This window comes from Ziziphus jujuba, chromosome 8 (assembly GCF_031755915.1).
Source record: "Ziziphus jujuba cultivar Dongzao chromosome 8, ASM3175591v1".
NCBI lineage: Eukaryota > Viridiplantae > Streptophyta > Magnoliopsida > Rosales > Rhamnaceae > Ziziphus > Ziziphus jujuba.
In genome coordinates this window covers 20,993,067-21,015,060 of record NC_083386.1, presented here as the reverse complement: position 1 = coordinate 21,015,060, position 21,994 = coordinate 20,993,067, and the positions used below count along the sequence as shown (strand labels likewise).

General features: G+C 32.9%; 3 protein-coding genes across 8 annotated transcripts; 2 read left to right on the top strand and 1 right to left on the bottom strand.

Annotated features, from left to right (window-relative positions):
- Positions 1-776: 776 nt before the first annotated feature.
- On the top strand, positions 777-3,743 carry LOC107404193 (U11/U12 small nuclear ribonucleoprotein 25 kDa protein). Of its 3 annotated transcripts, none has more exons than XM_016011144.4 (5): positions 777-961; positions 2,307-2,715; positions 2,905-3,001; positions 3,123-3,222; positions 3,332-3,743. In XM_016011144.4, exons 2-5 carry the CDS (start codon positions 2,490-2,492, stop codon positions 3,425-3,427), a joined length of 519 nt encoding a protein of 172 aa, XP_015866630.1. In that variant the 5' UTR covers positions 777-961; positions 2,307-2,489; the 3' UTR covers positions 3,428-3,743. The 3 variants fall into 3 exon arrangements, with proteins under 3 accessions (XP_015866630.1, XP_015866627.1, XP_015866626.1); XM_016011141.4 differs by having other exon boundaries at positions 785-961; positions 2,409-2,715; positions 2,896-3,001; XM_016011140.4 differs by having other exon boundaries at positions 785-961; positions 2,896-3,001.
- A 949-nt stretch (positions 3,744-4,692) lies between these two features.
- LOC107404192 (gibberellin 2-beta-dioxygenase 1) lies at positions 4,693-6,864 on the bottom strand. The gene is made up of 2 exons (XM_016011139.4): positions 5,872-6,864; positions 4,693-5,163 (listed from the first exon to the last, which is right to left on the bottom strand). Exons 1-2 carry the CDS (start codon positions 6,796-6,798, stop codon positions 4,813-4,815), a joined length of 1,278 nt encoding a protein of 425 aa, XP_015866625.3. The 5' UTR covers positions 6,799-6,864; the 3' UTR covers positions 4,693-4,812.
- A 3,767-nt stretch (positions 6,865-10,631) lies between these two features.
- On the top strand, positions 10,632-20,711 carry LOC107404187 (uncharacterized). 4 transcript variants are annotated; one of them, XM_048470020.2, is made up of 23 exons: positions 10,632-10,926; positions 11,251-11,366; positions 11,491-11,575; positions 11,805-11,858; positions 12,044-12,135; positions 12,262-12,365; positions 13,276-13,351; positions 14,392-14,851; positions 15,344-15,679; positions 15,898-16,071; positions 16,200-16,298; positions 16,388-16,460; positions 17,100-17,227; positions 17,400-17,694; positions 17,772-18,004; positions 18,095-18,219; positions 18,396-18,513; positions 18,863-18,918; positions 19,022-19,200; positions 19,283-19,351; positions 19,436-19,536; positions 19,614-19,676; positions 20,386-20,711. In XM_048470020.2, exons 1-23 carry the CDS (start codon positions 10,834-10,836, stop codon positions 20,491-20,493), a joined length of 3,237 nt encoding a protein of 1,078 aa, XP_048325977.1. In that variant the 5' UTR covers positions 10,632-10,833; the 3' UTR covers positions 20,494-20,711. The 4 variants fall into 4 exon arrangements, with proteins under 4 accessions (XP_048325977.1, XP_048325976.1, XP_048325978.1 ...); XM_048470019.2 differs by having other exon boundaries at positions 10,633-10,926; positions 15,865-16,071; XM_048470021.2 differs by lacking the exon at positions 10,632-10,926 and having other exon boundaries at positions 11,251-11,378; positions 15,865-16,071.
- The last annotated feature ends 1,283 nt before the right edge of the window (positions 20,712-21,994 follow it).

The following is a 21,994-nucleotide window of genomic DNA, read 5'->3' as shown; positions in this document are numbered from 1 at the left end:
TCATTATTTTAATTAATTTTACATTAAAAAAAGATATTATCATTTTTTAAAATATTGAGTGTTTTTAATTTAGAGTTAAATAGATTTGAAATGAGTTATAGATTTTAAAAGATTTAATAGATTGTTATGTAATTTTATAAACTCTATAAAAAATTTATAATAATTCAATGAAATCTTTAGAATTAAGACTACACTTTTAAAATCTTTTCAAATTTATTAAAATTCATTATCTTTTAAAATCCTTTAAAATTAATGATTTTTTAAATATATCTAAATTTTAAAAAGTTTTAAAAAAATTCTAATTGAATACACCTGAATGTCAATGGACTTTTATAAAATTTACTAAAATTTAAATTTAATATTATTAAATTTTTATAAACTATTTTAAAATTCAAATTAAATACAGCTAAAGTTTAAATTTTTGTAAAAATATTTTAAATTCTAAATTGAATATAACTCATAAAAAAATTTAATAAAAAATTTACTATTCTATGTAAATAAAAAATCTGAAATTACATATACAGGTTTAAACCTAATTCAAATTTATTATTACCCAAGTAGATCGGTTTTCAACCGTGAACACCTATCTTCGTAGACAGCGCATCATTGACCAGTTACAGTTCGCGCACACGATGGAGCCACCGGTGCAACTTTCAAATGGGCGGTCTGTACCACAGGGCTCAATTTAGCGGGGATTGCCACGTTATCAGAACTTCCACATGAGGTCGACACGTGTCGATTAAATCCATTTGCAGTCCGTGCGTGCGATGAAGTGGTTCGCTTGCTCTCTTTTCCCTGACTTTTAGGGAAAATTTGAAATTCCGCGTTTACCCCTCTTTCTCTCTCAAAAAATCATTCTCTTCTCTCTGTAAGTGCGGTGACAAAAGAACTACTGGCTTCCGCAAAACCCTAACCGCCATGCTTATTGAAGGATCCAGAAACAGCAACCATACCTGTGTCCGTGAGTCATTCAATTTGTCTATATATATGTACATATATATGTGTGTGTGTGTACGATTTTTTATTTCTACAATTTCTTTTTCCTTTTAAATTTTGATGCTAATTGTTGTATGCATTGGATTGCTAAAGATTCTGTAGTTTGAGGTAATTTTTTATTTGTTTATTATGATTTTATTCCTTTTGTGTTTTTTTACTTGGTCGCCAAAATAACTATGGAGAAAAGAAGGGCAGAGGAAAGTTTGAAAATTTAGTTAATATGGCCTAGTAATTGTTATAAATAGAATTCGTTGAACTGTAGCGTTTTTTTTTTTTTTTTCTGGTTTTTCATTGCCTCTACTTGGAAATGAAGAATGTTTGTGTAGAATGTGTTTTTGAAACTAAGTTGTAATTGTTGCAACTTTGCAAAATTTTAGGCCAGAATGATGGTAGTTTCCGTAGTAAGGTAGAGTTTTTTTCCTTTTGGAAGGTTCAATTTGCCTCAGAGCAAATTCGATTTTGGGTTGGTTGTTAGCGGTAAAAATTGGGGATAAAGTACTTATCCTTGTGAGTTGTGATATTGAATAATAAGGAGGATAGTAGGGAGAGTTAATCAAAATCTTGACTTGTTTCATTTTGTGATGATATTTGCCACTAATCAGCTGAACCGGACTCTGGAATATATTTTTGGTCTCCCAAACAAGTCAGTTCGTTTGTTGTCTGGTCAAAATTGACAGCAACCTAGTTCGTGCTACTGTAAAGAATGAATTTTCGGAGTTTCATGCAAACTTAGGGACATAGGTCAAAAATGTGGATGGAGTTTGTATTGTTGATAATGGTTGTGGAACCCATGCCATTAGTCTTAAAAAAGACAGTATTTGTGGTGGTATTAGAAATAGTAAATCACCTTTGCTTGTAGAGAGCTTAGCAACTTTAGCATCTCAGCATATGATCGCTACCTAATACAAATTACAATTTCTATGTGAGGTAGCATTTTTGCTTTTGTATAAATTCACTATGTAGTTTAAGTAGTTGCGATTTCCTACAAATTTGGATGTGTAATATCATGATTATTATAATATGGTCAGTGTTAGTCACAAAAAAATGTATATAAATTATCATTGGCCTGAAATAATTATTATGACCACCAAATTATGAAATGACATATAGAATTTTAATTATTCTTTAAATGCCATTTCTTTTATATTTGATATTATTCTTTAAATTTCATTGGGCCTGGTAAGGCCAATGAACATAGAAATGCCGTTTCTTTGAAACCAATTAACATAATCCCAATTATCGTCTTAATAGATAAAATTTGCATTTCTATGTTTTATTTCTCATCATGGAATATTATTTATTTTAATTAGACTCGGAGGGCCCAGTAGCCTATGGTAATGGAGGTTAGGCCTGTTTGCCTGAAGGAATTTGGGCCTTAGATTATCTAGTTGACAAAGAATTCGTTGAAACAGTAGAAGCATAAGCAGAAGTGGTACCTGGAATCGGAGTAGTTTTGGCTAATGATTGGAAGGAGGTGAGGGAGATAGAAGACAATGGAATCGAGCACCAAAGGGGAAGATATTGTGAATGTGGAAGGTTACAACAGCAACAACATAAAAAAGGCAAGGTTGCAATCAACCCTCTCTGCCCTTCTCCAAGATCCTCTACTTTCCGATGTCCCCAAGAAACCAAGCTTATTGGAAGTTGACACCCTTATCAGCCTTGAATTGGGTAGCGCTATGCGCATTTCCATCCTCAAACTAGATGGAACTTCAATCGGTAGGTCCCATTACTCTTTTCTCCAGCTTAGCATTTTCTCAAACATGTAACCTACGTTTTGTGATTGTCACTGAAGTTGAAACTTACGCTTGATGCTTTTTACATATTCATTGATTTGTTTTGTCTTATGTGGTTGTATTGATCTTTTTTTTCCCCCTTATTTGTTCTTTTATGTTGAAGATGTGGCAGTGATGAATTCTGCTACTGTCAAGGATCTTAAGCTTGCCATCAAAAAGAAAGTAAACGACATGGAGCAATCCAATATGGGTCACCGCCACATATCATGGTAAAGTTAGTAATTTTGTTAGTTCCTTTGGTTAGTTCCACAAACTATGAGGCTGTAATGCCTTTGATTAGGCTTTTATCACATCCTCATTGTCAAGGTTATTGGTTTATTGGACATGCAGGAAGCATGTATGGTTGAACTTTTGTCTATCATACCATAACGAGAAGCTACTTGATGACCAAGCTCAACTTCAGGGTTTTGGCATACGCAACAATTCTAAGGTTTTGCACCATACTTTTTATTTATTTATTTATTTTGTAAGAAAGAATACCTCGTAGTACTTGAGGTATGTGATATGCGTAAAGAAATGAAAATGTTTGCACCATACAGGTTCAGTTTACCCCTTATGTGGTGTCTAAAGGTTCTCAAAAGCATTCAAGGAGGAAGAAACACCGCTTTTTTCATGGCCTTAGTAAGCGCGCATGATTAGTATATCATGCAACAATTAGTTTGTTTGTATCTGGATCAGGTCTTGGTATATGAAGCGGTTCCACTCTGCCATATTTGTTATATGACTATAATTTTATGACACAAATTGTATAAAGAATAGGTGTTGCTACATGATATATTTGAAAACGTGGTTTTCCCTTCATCATATCATAGGTTCGTTCTCATTCGTCTTATTTATTTCACTCATGTCTATGTAACCCTTGGAGTGTCATTATTATTATTTTCATTTTTATTGTGGATATGTGTTGTATATTAAACTTCGGTTATTAATCTGGCTTGTATCAGTTTTGTATTGGTAGATCGTTTACATTAATGGTCATATAAATTGCCTGTTATCATCAATTGAATGGAGGTAATCTGTTTAGCAATCTACTGTTTGTAGCTATGTATTCTGGATATGAAAATATTTTAACTTGGGACCCTACCATTTTGAGAAAAGAAAATCTTTTAATTTGTATTAAAATAAATAAATAAATTATTATTGTTGTTGATATAAAAGGAATAAGAAACAAGCCTACAACAAAATGGCACGGAAAGAAGCCTTCCCAATGCCATCTGAAAACACCAAATGACTAACATCCTAGCTGATTCAATAAAATGAACACCAATATTATTATTGTAACCCATCCTAGCCAAACCTTCAAGAAAACAGTTGCATCCTCTGAAAATATGACAAATAGTATAGCTTGAGTTCTGCTTGAAAAGAAATCTGTAACTCTCCACGATTTCAAAGAAAAGGATATCAGTTTGCACTCCATCTTTCATCCAGCTAACCACCTCAGCCACTTCCATCTCAACTAAAACTTTCTTGAATCCCAACCCAGCAACAAGTTTTGAGAATTATAAGCTCCAAATCTCAGAAAGAATAGACCTGGCTTTCCCTAAATTTACAGTAAAGCCAGCTTTCCAATTCCCTTTTTTATCTCCATGTATGAAACCCCCAGCTCCTGCCAAATTAATTATAACCATGCTTGCAACTTCCATTTGTTCTGTATATATTGAGCTTAACAAAACCATCTTTAGGCATCTCCCATCTAAGCCAACAGCTCTGTTTAAAATTCCTATATTTACAGATTTGCTATCATGATTTTTACTAAACTAAAATAAGACAAGGCAAACTGAGGGCGTAAAATTCCTACCAAATTGTAAAATCATAAGCATTTACGATTTCGAATTCGATATTTCTCAACACGTTTCGATATAAAAAAAAAATAAAAAATAAAAAAAATCAATAACATGCATTAACAAATCAAAAAGAGATAAATAACATAGACCCACTAAATATTCCATATCCATCAGTTTCTTGATCTACCTTTTTCTTAAAACAACAAAACAAGTCCAACTTAATCTTAATTTTATTATTAACGAATACGGTATCTTTCAAGGGGATCTCTAAGCGGGAGACGCTCGTGAGAGACTTTCCATGCGTAATCCTCCAAACAAAATGAATTGAACACCAATTTTTCTTCTTTTTCATCATCATCATCATCATCACCAACACCAACATTTTCATTGCCATTGTCATTGCTCTCACGGATTCCAGATCCAGATATACCGCTTGCCTTTGGAAGAAGAAGTGGGCCCACTCTACTCTCCAAAGGGAGACTCACCAACACTGACATTGATATGCTGCGACTGCAATTTTTACTTTCTCCCAAACACGCCATCACTGGCCTTCCTCTCACTTTCTTTAACTTTCCGTTGCTCCACACCTATCATATTATATCATATTCCAAATATTTACCAACAAGAAAAATGTACATCTTCCAAATTAGACACAGTTTAGATTGTGTTTCTTTCTAAATTCATTTATCTTATAATTAATTTTTCTTAAAAAAAATAATTGATGCAAATGATCCTATAATTATTATTATTATTATTTTTTTAAAAAAATTTTTATGACGGGGTGAGGATGCTAGATTCAATGGATTAATTATACGGCATTGTAATTTTCCGAGTCAATTGTTTGGCTAAAAACTCTACTAAACTTAAATCTCTCTAGACTGTCCATCTGGAATGTTGGACTGACCATTCAGTCCAAGTCAATGTAGTATAACATACTAACATTAGAGCTAAGGGCTACTAAATGTTTTTGATGTTCTGTAGTAACATTTACGTGTCATATACAAATAAGCAACCTAAAGAAATTGTGTAAAGCCTTCTCAAGAAGGTCCTACCAAAAAAATAAATATTTAAATTTGGATGATTTGATCAATTTCGCCGCCCATTATTTGATATTAAAACTTTTGTTAATAATTTTTGCAAAAATAAAATTGATGATAAGTATGAAAGGGGTTGTTGTACCATAAATATCTAATTATTAATTTTAAAAAATCTTATTAATGTTTGATACCTGAAACTTTCCTCTCTTTTTTTTTTTTTTTTTTTTTTGGGTGGAATATTGAAAGTCTGAAACTTACTTGGGCAATGTCTCCAATAGTCACCAAGACCGAGTCCAGTTGTGGCAAAACCGACACCCAACCCGAGTCGGCCAGCAGCGAATACTTTTGGCTCCGGATTTGATACTGCAAACCCACAACATACGGGTAATACTCACCAGGAATTACTAACTTATTTCCGGGCAAACCCTCCGATATCCACATAAACGAACGAAACCGGGTCGGATCCTTCCCAAGCGGATTCTCAAATCCAACTGAGCTTGACAAGCACTCGATGATCTCCAAACCCAGCTTCTCCATAGCACGAGTGAACTCGCATAAATGATCTAAAGAAAATGACAACTCGGCCGACTCGGAATAGCACGAGGCGTCCAAACAGAATGACTCACCGAGTCCATCTCCTTCTTCATCATCGTCTTCGTCGTTCTCTCCGTCGTAACCTAGAGGCCAGTTCTTGGGGAAGCAGGATTCTTTCTGATCTCTAGGGAGGTTGAAGATGGAAAGAGCTTCCGATTCAGCTGAGTTAGCGAGCTCAGATGGGACGCAATGATTGGTGAGTTGGAAGAAACCGAGTTGCGAAGAGGAAGAGCAGAGCTCGTCGACGACCCCGGAGGCGGTTCTGTCAGAAAATGAGATGATCGGAGGAGAAGTGGTGGAGATAGTTTGGGATTGGGAGCGTCGACTAGGGAGGGAGAGCGTCGGCGTGAGGCGGTTGAGGAACCTCGAGAGGGTGTCGGCGGCGTCCGACGTGGACAGGAGATTGCCAGGCTGAGCCGATGGAGTCGGCGGAGGCGCTGAGGTGGCGCCGCCATACACGTTTGGGAATTGGTGATGTTGGTTTTGAGCTGAGGAGGCCATGGTATTATGAAAGTGAAAGATACGGATTTTGTTTGCATAAACATGGAAAATTATATAATGGTGGTGGTGTGGTGCATGGGGGTTAATCATTTACACGTGCCAGTGAAATGGTGGGTCTAGTCGTTTGTCTGGAGTTGGTACGTGTAGGACGATTTCAATTTTGAAAAAAAAAATTGGATGTAATTAAAATGTGAAAAGGAAATAGGAGAATATACTAATTATTAATTCTCTGTATGATAATTGAGTATCCCATGAATTAGCAAAGGAAAAATGTTGCTTAGAAATATTGATGTTTAACCAAAACAAAAATGTTTATGTTGATTTTTGGCATGGTCAAATAAGGAAAATCGAACATTACCAAAAAAAATAAAAATAAGGAAAATCCAGTGGCTACCTTTTCTACTGTAGGAAAGACTAGGTTCCATGCAACCCAAATTACCAAAAGAATAATAATAATAACAAGAAAAGCCATAAAAAAATATAAAATAAAATAAAATAAGGTTATAAGTTGTTCGGCAAATGATACTACTTGGGATAAGTGATCATGAGATTTATTTAGTGATATAAATATCTAGATGGTGATTTTTTATTTTTTATTATTATTATTATTTTTTTTTTTGGTGATTTGCTAGGTGCATGATCTTAATTGAGGATCATTGTCAACTACATAGTTGATAATTTGGTAAATTTTGACAAACATAAAATAAAATTTCCTATATTGGTTATAATTAATATAAATTGTCACACCACGGTTGATGCTTATGGTCATTGTTGAGGGTTGATAGACAAAGATTTTTATTGTCAAAAAGTATAATAAAAATGCAAGACATATTTCATGTTATTTTGATTGGATTATTGGTTATAGGATTAATTTAGCTATAATATATTCCAATATATATATGAACCTATATTCTAATTACACTTCATAACTGGAGGAGAAAAACTCTTTCTTGTTAATGTACATACACACACACACACACATATATATATATATAATACATATAACATATATTCGACTAGTCTTTTACTAAATATACCTTATAGTATTGTGCTAAGGTTTTTAATAACATGGATTTGCTTGAATCGGTTTATTTAATTAAATTGGATTTATTTTTAAAATTATATATAACAATTGATTTGATAAGTTTTTAGAATAACTTTATCAAATTTAATTTTATAAAAGAGCAACCTATTATATGTGTACTTTTTTAAGCATGCAATCATGGTAATACTTTTCGCAAAAAAATGATGTTAGATATGCCCCGATTTAGCTTTAATGTGAATTTTACGTAAATATTGTATAAGCAAGTGATAAAAATAGTGCATTAAATAGTTTATGAATTGTTATCGAATTATAAAGATGTAAATAGTTCATAATTTTTTAAAATCTAGATCAATAATATTTATCAGAAGATTATTTTTTAAGGAAAAAAAATTATTATGATGGTGGGTATATGTAATTTCAGACAAAGTATGATGTAACAAAACATCAAAGAATGCTTGTGCTGTCCTAACGCTAAAGATACAAAAATAAAAGCAATGTTTCAAGTGCGGTGGGCTAAAGCAACAGCATACCAGCTAACGATAGAGTGAAATGCATACATGTATTCCACAATGCCATTGAATAATTCTGTATTTTATTAATTCTTTATCTTTTTTTTTTATAGAAAAAAAAAATAAAAATAAAAAAGAACAATTTGGCATTTTATTATAATATTGTGAACCCAAAAAATTCGTGACTTTTGCAGGTCTAATGGCAGTCTGCTGCCTTGTTGTGAGGAAAGTTGTGCCTCTCGTGGTAGCAGATTGCACGGGCGCACTTTACTCTCACCTGTTTATTTATTTTTCAAATACATGTATAGGGAATCTATGGATTATGAATTTATGATCATGAAATATGTGGAACATGCTGGATTATAATATATATTTAAGAAAAGAAAAGAAAAAAGATAATGAAGTTAATGTACTAACCACTCCTCAAGTTACGTATCTTACTAATTCACACAAAAGAAAACGAAAAAAAAAAAAAAAAAAAAGGTTGCGTATATTACTAAAGTGTTTTCTTCCATATTTTTTTTTTTTTGGGGGGGGAGATAGGTATCGCTCTGTCTACAAAATAAAATATTTTTGTTATATACTTAGAAACTTTTATATTAGAATTATTTTGATTGAAAATATTTTTCTAAAACGACATTAGCAGCGATATGTTCAAGAGGTACGTGATATAAATTTTGAAAACTTTTAGTTTGATTGTATGAGAGTTTCCACAATATATATATATATCCATAAAATATGCGTAATAAAATAGTCAAATAATTGTTGTCTAATAAATATGTGTTCTGTTATTTATACGGTCAAATTACTTTACTTCAAAAAAAAAACTACTTAATTAAATTTAAATAGCTGAATTGTTAGTAAACATAGTTCATTCTAGAATTTTTGTTTTTCCAATTTATGTGTCTCGTAAAAATGTAAAATAATGATCACGGAGCTAATCTCTGTAGCTTGGAATTTCACTCTTGGTTTCATTCAATTCCAATTAATTAAAAAAAAAAAAAAACTCATTCCAGCGATGAAAATAGCTTGAGTACAGTTAGCAGACACAAAATCTCCAAATATCATTTTTCTTACGCGAATAAAAATACTTTTAAAAAACATTTAAGAAGGCTCAACCAAAAGGTCACCTCCCACAGTTAATCCATTGGCAAATTATGAGAGCATGAACATCTCGTATTGACCTCCATTGCAGTAAAATTAAAAGATAAAAAATATGAAAAAAAAAGAAAAAAAGAAAAATATGCATAAAAGCCAAAACAAATTAAACATTATATTGTAATATATAATATTTACCTTATTTAAAAAAAATAATATACAATATTTACTTCAAAATTTAATAACTCTTTGACGAGACGAATATATAAATGCTGAACTCGCGACCAAGGATCTGAGGAAGATCACACTTCTGACTTGCCCATGAATGGATTAGTTCAATTATTTATTCAAAGACCAGCAATGCGCCATTTCCAAATAACTATAATAATCTTTCCTATTAATTACTATTATTTTCAGTTCTATAATATGACTTATTAAAATATTTATAAACAAATATAAAAAATGATATAATACTATTTAATTAAATTATTTTTTGAAAACAATTCGATGCCTAAAACAATTTTTGTTTTCTTTTAGCAAAAAATAAAAAATTTATTTTCAATAATTTCGTAAATCATATATGAATTTTTTTTTTTCAATGGTTCTGCCGCTATTTGGGAGGATGCTTTTTAATAAACTCTGTTTAAGTGACTTTGTTTAACTCATTAACCTCCATGCTTTCAATCATCCACAAAGTTTTTTCTATTTTACTTTTTTCAAAATTAGTTTTGTTATGTTTTGGGTAAATAATTAGTTTTGTTATTTTAAATTATTTTCTTTTGCTAAATATATTTTAAATTGTTATTAATATAACTGTGGTATTGACATTCACATTAATGTTTAATCCTTGTTTTTATATATATATATATATATAATTTAAAAAAAAATTTTGTAATAATATTTATAAGTTAAACCATTAATTATTAGTTTTGCTGATGGGAGCACGTCCTTGATTTGTATTCGTACAAGTGAAAATCAAATTTTCACTCGGAATTAAAATCGATTCCATTAATCCAGGAAGGCCAAGAAAAAGAAAAGATGGAAAAATTAATAATAATTAAAAAAAAAAAAAAACGTGGACCCAGTCATTTTTACAAAACTTTCCTTTGTGGACCCTACTTTCCTTGAAGTTGCCGTTTCATCAGAGCAGTCCCGCATCGTACGGTCAATAATTTAGACCCCACACTCTCTCTCACCTTCCCATCACCGTCTATCAAATCTCACCTTTCCAAATACCAAGTTCCCTCCATTACGCATCACCACCACTATCATCATCATCATCGTTCGTACCGTACCTGAAAATTTAAAAAAAAAAAAAAAAAAAAAAAAGAACCGAACGATTACCGAACCTAAAAAGCATTTCATTCTTGTTTATGATTATTATCATTATTATTTTCTTATTTATTTCGCAGAGAACTCTGAAGAAGACAAAGATAAACTTATCAAACGGCTCGTCGTTTATAATTCTTCACTATGTTTTCCAAGTTCTTCCAAAAATCTACACAGAACCAACACCAACACCAACAACAACAACAACATGAACATCAGCAAGAGCAATCTCCTCGGGTACTAATTCTCTATATGTTTTGATTTATTTTATTTTCATCGATTTATTATCAATTGCTCAAATCTTAATTTAATTTCTTATATGTGAAATATTTGATCCATTTAATTATTGCTCTTCATGAACGCTTCAGAATTTATTATTATTATTTTTGGCTCGTAATTTTTTTTTTTGGTTAACTTTTTGCGCCATTTTCATGGATAGCACTAAAATTGAAGCAGAATCCGTCATTAAAAAAAAAAAAATTGAAGTTAAAATTGTTTGAGGTTATACATGGAGCTCAAAATTGAGATTTTTTTTTTTTTTTTTTAAATAATGTGGCACAGAGGAAGGTACGATCATTGGATTTCAATCCGAGAGTTATTCTTCACTATGGGATTCCATCAACGGCGTCGATTCTCGCATTCGATCGCATTCAGAGCTTGTTGGCGGTTGGAACTCTGTGAGTTAACATGTAGGAGTAGTTAGTTTAATTTTCTTGGTGGATTATGCTACAAAGGTAGCATCATATGCAAAAATATGGCTGTGAAGCTGACTTTATAACAATTATTTTTGCCGCTTTGCAGAGATGGTAGGATAAAGGTCATTGGTGGAGATAACATTGAAGGGCTTCTTATATCTCCTAAGCCATTACCCTATAAATATTTAGAGGTTTGCAATTTCTAATGCTAAGTTTAATTTGAATTTTGCTATATATATATTATTGTTGTTATTAATTTTTTTTTCTCTTTTTTACCCTATAATATGTTGTTGGAAGTTGGTAATTCAATATGTTTTAAGGGATACCATTTGTCCTTCCATATGGAATATAGTTTCCTCTTTTGCCTTGCCAACATTGTTTTATAACTTTGCACTCTGTGCTTTGATTATTGCTTTGCAGTTCTTACAAAACCAAGGTTTTCTAGTCGGTGTCACAAGTGAAAATGGAATTCAGGTATTGGTTCTTCCTTGGGGCATCTTAGATTTCTTTTGCAGTGCTATGTTTAGAAATGGGGCATTATATTTCTCTCCATCTGATGGCTTTATTATTTTGTATATTATCTTGATCTTTCTTTCCTCCATCTCTTCTTTTCCTGAGCCCTATCCTTCTTAACATACATTAAAAATTCTTATTGGCAGGTTTGGGATTTGGAATGCAGAAGAATAGCTTCTACCTTCCAGTGGGAATCCAATATAACAGCTTTCTCTGTTATTTATGGCACCAGTTACATGTATAGTACTTGTAAAACTGATTACTGGAATGCTTGCTTATTTCATTTGGCATTCATTAGCTGCAAATGTTAATGGCTACTTTTGAACATGGCTTTGAAATATTTCTACCTTGTCATTACATTCAGGTATGTCGGAAGTGAGTATGGCATTGTATCTGTGTTAAAGTATGATGTCGAAGACAGAAAAATCATTCTGCTGCCATATTATGTTCCTGTAAATGTTATTGCCGGTAATGGTTTTTGTTTCCATGTTATGGCTTGATGCTACAATCATTTTGTGATCGTTATTCACTTCTTTACCTGCAGTTTTAAGTGAAGAGATGGAGACTTTAATTTTCTGTGTGTGCTTCTTTCTTTACCTTCAGTTTTAAGTGAAGAGATGGAGACTTTAATTTTCTGTGTGTGCAAAGTCTTACTTTTATTACAAATATAACTTTTTGAGAGACTAATTTTAACCTACTCATGTTTTGTTAAGCAATCCCTTTTCTTCAAGTCTGGTTACAGATGGTTTCTATAGTGGCAAACGACAAACATTATCTGCTAAAAGAAAGCTTTTTTATTTTATTTTTAATATATATATATTCTTTTCTTCCCTAACGAAAAAAGTTTAACTGGCATTTATCTAGTGTATGTAAAGTAATGATTTCATTCAGTTCATTCTTCTGGTTGATTCGGATTTATCAAATCAGCCTCTAGATTGTATTGCACCTATCATCCATGTTCTTTTGGCCATCTTCAGTAATTATTTCTTAAGGAGAGCGGAAATTTTGCTTTCTAATAAATTTCCTTTGAATTACAGACTGCAATATGATTTGTTTTATAGGTAATTGTGTTGAGCCTGGATATGGATTTGAATGAAACAGCCTTGATGTGCTACAAATTTTTTTACTGCTGCTATTTCTGTAGATAGCTTAGTATAAGCTAAGAATTTTACAAGGATAGGTTTAGTGAGTAAGAATAAATATAAAAAATAATAGAAATATTACAAGTACTTCTTCTTTTCTTTTTATTTCTGTATTTTTTTCTTTAAAAAAAAAAAGAAAAAAAAAAAAGAATTTCTCTGTACTTATCTGTATGGTGATTTACATGTTGAACCCAGTAAATCTTATATGTTGATTGCTGAAATTTGCATCAGCGCAGATGCAGCTGGAATGTCATTGCCTGATCATCTACCTGTGGTTGGAGTTCTCCATCAACCTTGTTCTCAGGGAAAGAGGCAAGATAAGATATATATATATATATATATATATGTATATAATTATTTTCCAGTGTGGGAAAATTTTGTTCAGGACAGTGATTATCCTTTTAAAGATACACCTGTAAATGAAATTAATCATTGTTCTAGACAAAAATTTGTCCAGAATTCCTGCATGAGAGAATGACTAATATATATATATATATATATGGAAAGTTGTGTAATAATATAGTTTCCTAGTTTTGCATTTAAGTATTATTATTCGAGAGACACCGGTAACATGATATCTTATGTGGTCATCGTATGACAACTATTTCAACTTTTTCAGTACTCATGGTATGAGACCCATCACCACATGGAAACACATCAATAGAATTTGATCACCATAGGTGACAATAGTATTTTTGTTTGCATTTTGGAATTCTTGGTTCCTGAAGAAAGCTTTTTAGTAACAAACTTGCTTTATTGAGGTTACAAAACTCTGCATCCAGAAGCCCATTTTCCAGCGGTCATCTTGTGATTTGATCCTATGCATTGGTGATTCTATATAATTCCTTTTAGGAGATGTCCCTCGTTTTTGGATTCATGAAATTTTGATTAGGATTGACTAGAGCCTTCATTTGGAGCTTAACCCTGTGTCAGAAGTCAGCACATGGTAACAATTTTTCTGGAGAATATGTAAGGAGTATGCCATATAATGTTTAGGTATTAAAAGAATTGAAGACAAGGCATAGTTCTATGGAGCACCTGAGTCTCTTATTATAATATCAAACTGTGCTATACTATGTAACTCTGATGGGAGTGCTGGTTCAAATATAGAAATAACTACTGGAAATCAATTTTTCAATACTTCCACACAAAAAAAAAAAAAAAATTAGTTTACATAATCATGAACACTATATTTATATGTCTAATCGAAAATCCCCTCCTACCTCTCTCTCTCTCTCTCTCTCTTTTGTATGTTTAATGTTTGTGCATGTTCAGGAACTAGCTTTGATTGTGTATTGCTTTGGTTATTCTTCCTACTGAAAGCATTTATAGAAAAATGTGTCCTTTTGCAGGTTGCTAATTGCATTTGAGAATGGATTGATTGTTCTCTGGGATGCTTCTGAAGATCAAGTTGTTCTTGTTAGAGGCTGCAAGGACCTTGAATTAAAGGATAAAACAGTGGTTTATTGTTCAGAAGGCACAGAAGATGATCATTCTGATGACCTCTCAGACCACGAAGAGATGGAGAAAGAGATCAGCTCTCTTTGTTGGGTATCTGATAGTGGGTCAATTCTTGCTGTTGGCTATGTAGATGGAGATATAATGTTTTGGGATTTATCAAATGCGGCCTCTTCAGAAAGTCAGCATGTTGGCAAATCAACTAGCAATGTAGTAAAGCTAAAATTATCATCAAGCAGAAGAAGACTCCCTGTCATTGTTTTACATTGGTCAGCAAATAAATCATCTAATCATCATGGTGGCCAACTCTTTGTCTATGGTGGAGATAAAGTTGGATCTGAAGAAGTTCTGACAGTATGCTTTTAACTCAGTTTGGCTTTTATCTATATTTCCCTGTCATAATCTACAAAAATTGGCAAAAAACGCATGCTCTTAACATGTATGGAAGGAAAAGGATCTTCTAAAATTTCTTTGTAGGAAAAGAAAGAAGCCATAGCTTTGAACATTGATGTCAATGGTGTAGCCATAGTAAAGACAAACATAATCGATGATTTATAATAATATGATTTAGTAATAAACTGAACTTCCTTGTACTATATGCACAATGCAAATTCATTATGATATTAATTTGCATTACAATGTTAAGGTTTGAGCCATATCAGGCAGGATAAATATTCCCTTAATTAGAAAACAATTGCTTGAATTTCTTATACAAAATGCCCAACACAATTAACTCTAACTAGAGGCCTGCAATATCAATGGAAAAAAAAAAAAAAAAAAAGTATATCTATTTACCTCTGCAATGGTCATCTGAGTTCTTCATGATAATCATTCTTCAATTTACAGATTTTAAGCCTTGACTGGTCTCCAGGGATAGAAAGCTTGAAATGCGTTAGCCGCATGGACCTTACACTTAATGGTTCTTTTGCCGATATGGTTTTATTACCAACTGCTGGTGAAGTTGAGGGCAATGAAAATTTTCTATTTACATTGACAAATCCCGGACAATTGCATGTTTACAGCAATGCCAGCTTGTCTGCTAAAATGTCTGAGCAAAGGAGAAAGACTTCTGTTCCTGCTGTGCAGTATCCAATGCTAATACCTATTGTTGAACCCAACATAACAGTGGCCAAAATTAGTCCAGTGCATAGAGATGGAGAGTTTTCCAGGGCTCTTCCTGAGGTACTGCTTAGTTGTTATGACAATCAATTCCTAACATATAGGTGCATTTCAGTACTTACAACTACCCATTTATTAAACTTTCTCTGTTTGATAATAGCTCGGCTTCAACACTTAAATCTACCTGACAAAAAGAATTAGTTTTTATTGTTGTGCCTTTGTTGACTTTGTATTTCTTTGTTCATTAGATAATTGAAGCTGAAAAACTTAATGCTACACAGTCACCCGCAGAGGGTACAAGGTGGCCTTTGACCGGTGGTATTCCAAGTCAGGTTTTTGATGATGGCAATTATCATGTTGAGAGAGTATATATAGCAGGATATCAAGATGGATCTATTCGAATTTGGGATGCCACATGTCCGGTTCTGTCACTTATCTATATTTTTGGTCCTGAGGTGTGCAGTTTTCAATTATGATAAGACAGATTAACCTCCTTCCATAATCCTACGAAGTATTTTATTGACTACACTGTTTTCTTGAGACAATTTTTTAGGTTGAGTAATATATATTATGTCAATGGCAGGTCAAGGATATAGAAATTGCTGGCAATAGTGCACCAATATCTGCATTGGACTTTTGCTCTTTTACTTCGAGATTAGCTATTGGCAACAAATGTGGTGTGGTAAGAATTATTATTCTCTCACGCTTTTTCATTAAGGTGATAAAAGAATTGATCTATTAGTGATTCTATTACCATTTGAGAGCATGTAGGTTCGTGTATACAAGCTAAAAAGGAGTTCGGATGAGAAGCAGTTGCATGTTGTGACAGACACTGGAAATGAAGGTTTTGGATCCATATATTTCAAATGACAGTAATGTTTTATAGACACATATAGATTTTCTTGATGGGATGTTGAGATAGAAACTATAAGATGAGCAAGAATATGGGTAGATTCTAGAATCTGGGTAGAGCTGAATGGCAAGGTTTCTTAGCAGCCCCCAAAAAAGTTGGAGAAAAGATTCATGTAACAGATTCAATGCGATAATGTTTAAGACTTAATTGGGTTGCACTTGCATGATGAGAATCTCAGGGGATCAGTTATTTTTGTACTCCCCACCTCTTTCTTGGCATACAAGCTCTAAAAATGAAGGTGAAAAAAAGGAGAGAAATGGAAACAAGAAAAGAAAAAAATCAGAGTGGAACATAAGGCATCAAGATTATTCAAATTTACGAAGGTCATTTTCCATACAACCAGAGGTTATTTCTCATCATAAATTTTAGAGCAGTTCACTCCTCAAAACAAACTTTTTTGATGCTCAAGTTGGACAGAACTTTTAATGGCACTATAATAATTGAAGCTATTCTTTCTATTCCATTGTTGATTTGTTCTATGTCAAGTTTTCAGCATACCTGTATAGACAATGATTACTGGTCTTTACTTTACCTGTCTAAATTATATAATCATTTGGGTGTTACTATCAGTTCATGATTTGCATCAAGGGGATGGGCCTTATTGCACGGAGATGTTTTCAATTATCAATTCTCCTGTATGTATTCTGCAATTTGCAAATTCTGGAGCTAGACTTGCTGTAGGGTTTGGATGTGGGCAGGTAACAGTCATTAATTTATTTTCTGTTGTATACATACTACATTTGTTAATCGCATTCATAAATCTTGCTTATTGTCTGTTCTTTCCTCTAGATAATGTGTTGGTTATGATCCCAGATTGTTTTATTGATTTTCATTTCAGCTAACCTTTTCAAGAGTTTTTTCATTTTACAGGTTGCAATGCTTGATATTTGTACATCATCAGTTCTGTTTCTCACAGAGGGTGCATCAGACTTGAGCTCCCCAGTGACTTCTCTGCATGTGAACGCGTCATTAGATGCTAATGGCTTAGTGCAGAGTCCAAAGAACTCTCAGTCTGAAGTTCTGAGTGATCCTGAAAAGGAGATTATGTTTGTCATGACGAGGAATGCAGATATTACTGTCAGGGATAGCATAAGTGGCACTTTGGTTAGCTCTCTACCTGTGCACCCAAAAAAGGATTCTATTGCAGTTTCAATGTACATAATTGGTAAGTGTTTACAGTAACGAGAAATGGAGCAATTTTCTTCTTGTATTGTTAGCTTCCTGAAAACTGTTTTCATGCAGAAAGTGGTGATTTTGTATCTGAAGTCCACAATCAAAATAAGTCATTGAACTCACCTCACATAGCCAAAACTGAAAATGCACAAGCTAATGCTCACTCTGAAAGTCCACAGCTTGAAAGTGCAGTTGATCCCTCCACTGGAAGAGGATATTTTGGGAAGGGACTAATGAACTCATTCATTCTGCTTTGTTGTGAGGATGAATTGTGCTTATACTCTTTAAATTCTTTGATTGAGGTGCCCACTCAATATCCATTTTATTAAAACATTTTCATATTTTCATATTGTCATATCCTTTAGCCAAAAAGTGAAGCTATGTTGTTATAGGGTAAAGATAACTCCATTCGAAACGTGAATCTTGCAAAACCATGTTGTTGGACAACAATTTTTGAGAAAGATGAGAAAGATTTTGGATTGCTTGTGCTCTATCCGACTGGAGATTTTGAAATAAGGTAAAAGCTTATTAGTTCTTCCATTTCTACTTTGGTTCTATGGGGATCAAAACATTTTCTATGAAGTTTAATGCTTTCCACACCCAATTCGTACACAATAAGACAATCAGTGTAAATAATGAACTTTAATATTACCTTTTGTATACTAAAGAAAGGTTGATCTCATATTTGAGCAGGTCTTTGCCAAATCTTGAAGTATTGGGAGAGAGTTCTTTGATGTCAATTCTAAGGTGGAGCTTCAAGTCTAAGAAGGACAGGATAATTTCTTCTTCCAATCGTGCGCAAATTACACTGGTGGGTTTCCAACCACTTAGGTGGTGGTGGTAAAATAGGAACTCGTGTGTATTACTTTTCATTTCTTGGGAAAAAAAAAAAAAAAAAAAAAAAAAGGGTACCGCCAATGATTTTAGACTTTCTTTAATATAATTAAGGTTTCAACATAATTTCACATATGAACTTCTCATGAAGATTGCATGATGATTACAGCAGATTTACATAGTAGTTGGTCTCGGAATGTAGACAATTTCTTTCATCACCCATGTAGCAACAATTACTATGTTCTCATCAATTTGGGTTGCGCCTCTAATTATAGCTTTATTATACTATATCTAAGCCAAAATATTTTGCAATTTTCACATTTTAGGTAAATGGGTGTGAATTGTCTTTCATATCTCTCATGGCGTATGAAAATGACTTCAGGTTTCTCTCTCTCTCTCTCCTGTGGATGACTAATAAAACATTACCTTCAATGCAAAGCCAATGATCGCTTAAATTGTTTCTCAAGAATCTTGGCTTTTTGTAGGACTCCTGAGTCTTGGCCTTGTCTTCATGATGTGGTGCTTGCAGCTGCTTCAGATGCCACCTACAGTTTTTATCCAACTCACAACCATACAGATTTAGAGAGCTTATTTTCTAGTCCCCCATTCTTAAAACCTTCCAAAGCTGTGAATGATGACCTAGGAATTGTGGAGCTTAAAATAGGTCCTCGATCATGCCCTCTTGTCAGTCTCCTCTTGAACATACCCCTCTTTGCAGTTGATTGATTTATATTGTTTCGGTGCAGATGACATTAATATCGATGGACCTCTCATCGTCTCTTCTCCATCTCAAAAGGACATGACTAAAAAGAAAGGTAAAACATATTTGTGACACTTGCTAGATATTTATTTTTCAAGGCACTTCAATTAGTGTCCCTGTTATTACTTTGCAATCACAGATAAGGGAACAGAAAGAGAAAGACTACTTGATGGTGCAACTGTTGATGAGCCAAAGCTTAGAACAGCTGAAGAAGTTAGAGCAAAATATAGAAAGTCTGGGGTAAGTCCATATTAATAATTTTGGTAAATGTTTTAATTTTCTTGATTTTATATTTTGACATGGCCATTGTTTTGCAGGATGCCTCTTCAGCAGCTGCACATGCAAGGAATAAGCTTGTAGAACGCGGGGAAAAGCTTGAGGTATGATTAGTTGTTGGTTTTTGAGCTTGGCTTAGGAAGGAATATATTTCGAATAACACCCTTGTTGCATTTTAGATCAAGAACTTGGATGTGAACAATTAGACATTAGCTAAACATTTACTTTTTGTTTGGAGGACAGAAAGTGGGAGGAAGGTGGGGCAGGGGAGTGGAAATGAAAACTTACCTTTTGGAAATGAATAGGAAAGGACAAAGTAAGAAAAGAAAATGAACAAGGATGTAGAAATTAAAACTTCCATATCCAGACTCAAATTTCTTTTGAATAAAACTGGGAAAGATCTAGCAAGTTGATATTTTGAGATTGAGTAGGATACATAAAGAAACCAAAGTATGATATTAAAATTAGATTGGCTTTGTTAGGAGAGCGGGTATATAGAACATTTTGTGTTTATACTAAAAAGCTCACAATTGGAAACTGGAAGACTTTCATTTACTATTCTAATAACATTTTTTGTCTCTCAAAGAAACCTATCTTTATGCGATACAAACATTATAAAACCTTATTCTAGTTAATCTAGTTTGAAAATAATCCTTTAGATTTTGACGTAAACTTAATATGTACACAACTTTGTACATTTGTTTGCGTTGAGAATATATATATATATATATACATGCACTGTCCTCATGGCTGATGCGAGGCTATTAATATGCTGCTGATGAGCAAATATTCTTTGTCAATTGATAATAACAGAAGCTCAGCCAACACACGGAGGAACTGAAAGATGGCGCTGAGAACTTTGCATCCCTAGCGAGAGAACTCGCCAAGCAAATGGAAAATCGTAAATGGTGGCAAATATGATACTCTTGTGTGTTCGGACTTGTTAAAATAGCTGAAACCAACTCCCATTAGGCAACGTCCAGAGTTGGCCTTAATTTATTATTATTATTATTATTATTTTCCTAATTTGGTGGTATACATCTCGTGTTCAGGTACAGCATTTATATTTTGTATTTTGGTTCTGAAACTTTGTTGCCTTCGATTATTTATTTATTTATTTATTTTTTCCCTTTGAAAAATCATCTATACCTATGTATTAAATTATCAAACCATTATATATGTATTTGTATATAAAGAAAAAATCAACACATCCTTTACCCAAATAGTGTCTTTGATGTGTAACTCGTTTTTCATTTTCACCATTTAATTTTAAGATAGGCTTTAATATTCAACTTTTCATATTACCTGTTTACACTGTAAGATCCAACAGAAAACAAAATAAACAGAATAAATAATTAAGAAGAAAGTTTGCTTTGCAGACGATTGAAATCTTTTAAACTTCCAACTTTTGAACATAGGTCGGTCAGAGAATTTGAATCTCATGGTCATGGGTCGGTCGTCTTCCATTTACGCGTTCAAATATTTCTCAATCCTACTATAACATTTAGAATTCGATGCATAAATTTGTTGAATGAGGAAATCTCTAAGAAGATGTTTCGTTGTGTGATTGATCGCGTGATTATTAATTAAGCATTTTATATTAACTTTGCTTTGATATTTACAATCTAAAAGTCATAAAACATCTGCCTAATAAATAGAACGGAACTTGAACAAAATTATTTTATTATTGATAGTTGAAATTTTTGTCCGAATTAATGAGACAATTTGACTCTACATATCCTCAACTTTTGGATTAACTTGTGTTTTCATATAAATAGTACGGTATAACAAGTCTCTCTCAATGCAGGAATTCCAACAAATAAATAAAATTTCAAATTTATTTAACAATATTTATTGCGTGAATGTTTATTTATCTAAAGTATACTATTTTTTTTAATATTTTATTCCAATGTTTGGTACCACCCTTATTAACTAGTCTGCTAATATATGAGAGGCCAAAAACCGTTGTCATATCTTATTAGGATCCGTAAAAGACCCTCGTCATCTTCGAATGAAATGAACTTTAGTTTTTTTTTTTTTTTTTTTCCCCACATTTTATTTCTTTTTCCATTGGTCGGAAAATCTATTTTAACAAATAAGAACCAAGAAAAAAAAAATTTTGACTTTTCATGGCACAATTTAAGTTCCATCGTATAATATCTCAGAATTCGACAATGAGCCAGATTTGACCACGTCATCTTCCATTCTCCATTTTGACAATTCTAGGACCCACTTTACAAAAACTAGTGGTCCAATTGGCTTTTGTTGGTTCTTTTAAAATTTGCAAAATTCCTTTTTCCACGCGCACCCAAAATCCGTCCTCCAAACGACTCAAAAAAGGTAGGCAGAGCCTCCTGTTGTGAAAGCCATTTGTTTTACTGTTACAATCTCGCAGAGGAAAGAGAGACACGTTATTTATTAG

Excerpts from the sequence above, each read along its gene's own strand:
- LOC107404193 (XM_016011141.4), top strand. The coding sequence starts at position 2,490 with ATGGAATCGAGCACCAAAGGGGAAGATATTGTGAATGTGGAAGGTTAC. Across the intron at positions 2,716-2,895 it reads ACTAGATGGAACTTCAATCG|ATGTGGCAGTGATGAATTCT; the intron begins GTAGGTCCCATT and ends TTTATGTTGAAG. Across the intron at positions 3,223-3,331 it reads GCATACGCAACAATTCTAAG|GTTCAGTTTACCCCTTATGT; the intron begins GTTTTGCACCAT and ends TGCACCATACAG.
- LOC107404187 (XM_048470019.2), top strand. The coding sequence starts at position 10,834 with ATGTTTTCCAAGTTCTTCCAAAAATCTACACAGAACCAACACCAACAC. Across the intron at positions 10,927-11,250 it reads AGCAAGAGCAATCTCCTCGG|AGGAAGGTACGATCATTGGA; the intron begins GTACTAATTCTC and ends AATGTGGCACAG. Across the intron at positions 16,072-16,199 it reads TCTATATTTTTGGTCCTGAG|GTCAAGGATATAGAAATTGC; the intron begins GTGTGCAGTTTT and ends TGTCAATGGCAG.
- LOC107404192 (XM_016011139.4), bottom strand. The coding sequence starts at position 6,798 with ATGATTAACCCCCATGCACCACACCACCACCATTATATAATTTTCCAT. Across the intron at positions 5,164-5,871 it reads CTATTGGAGACATTGCCCAA|GTGTGGAGCAACGGAAAGTT; the intron begins GTAAGTTTCAGA and ends ATAATATGATAG.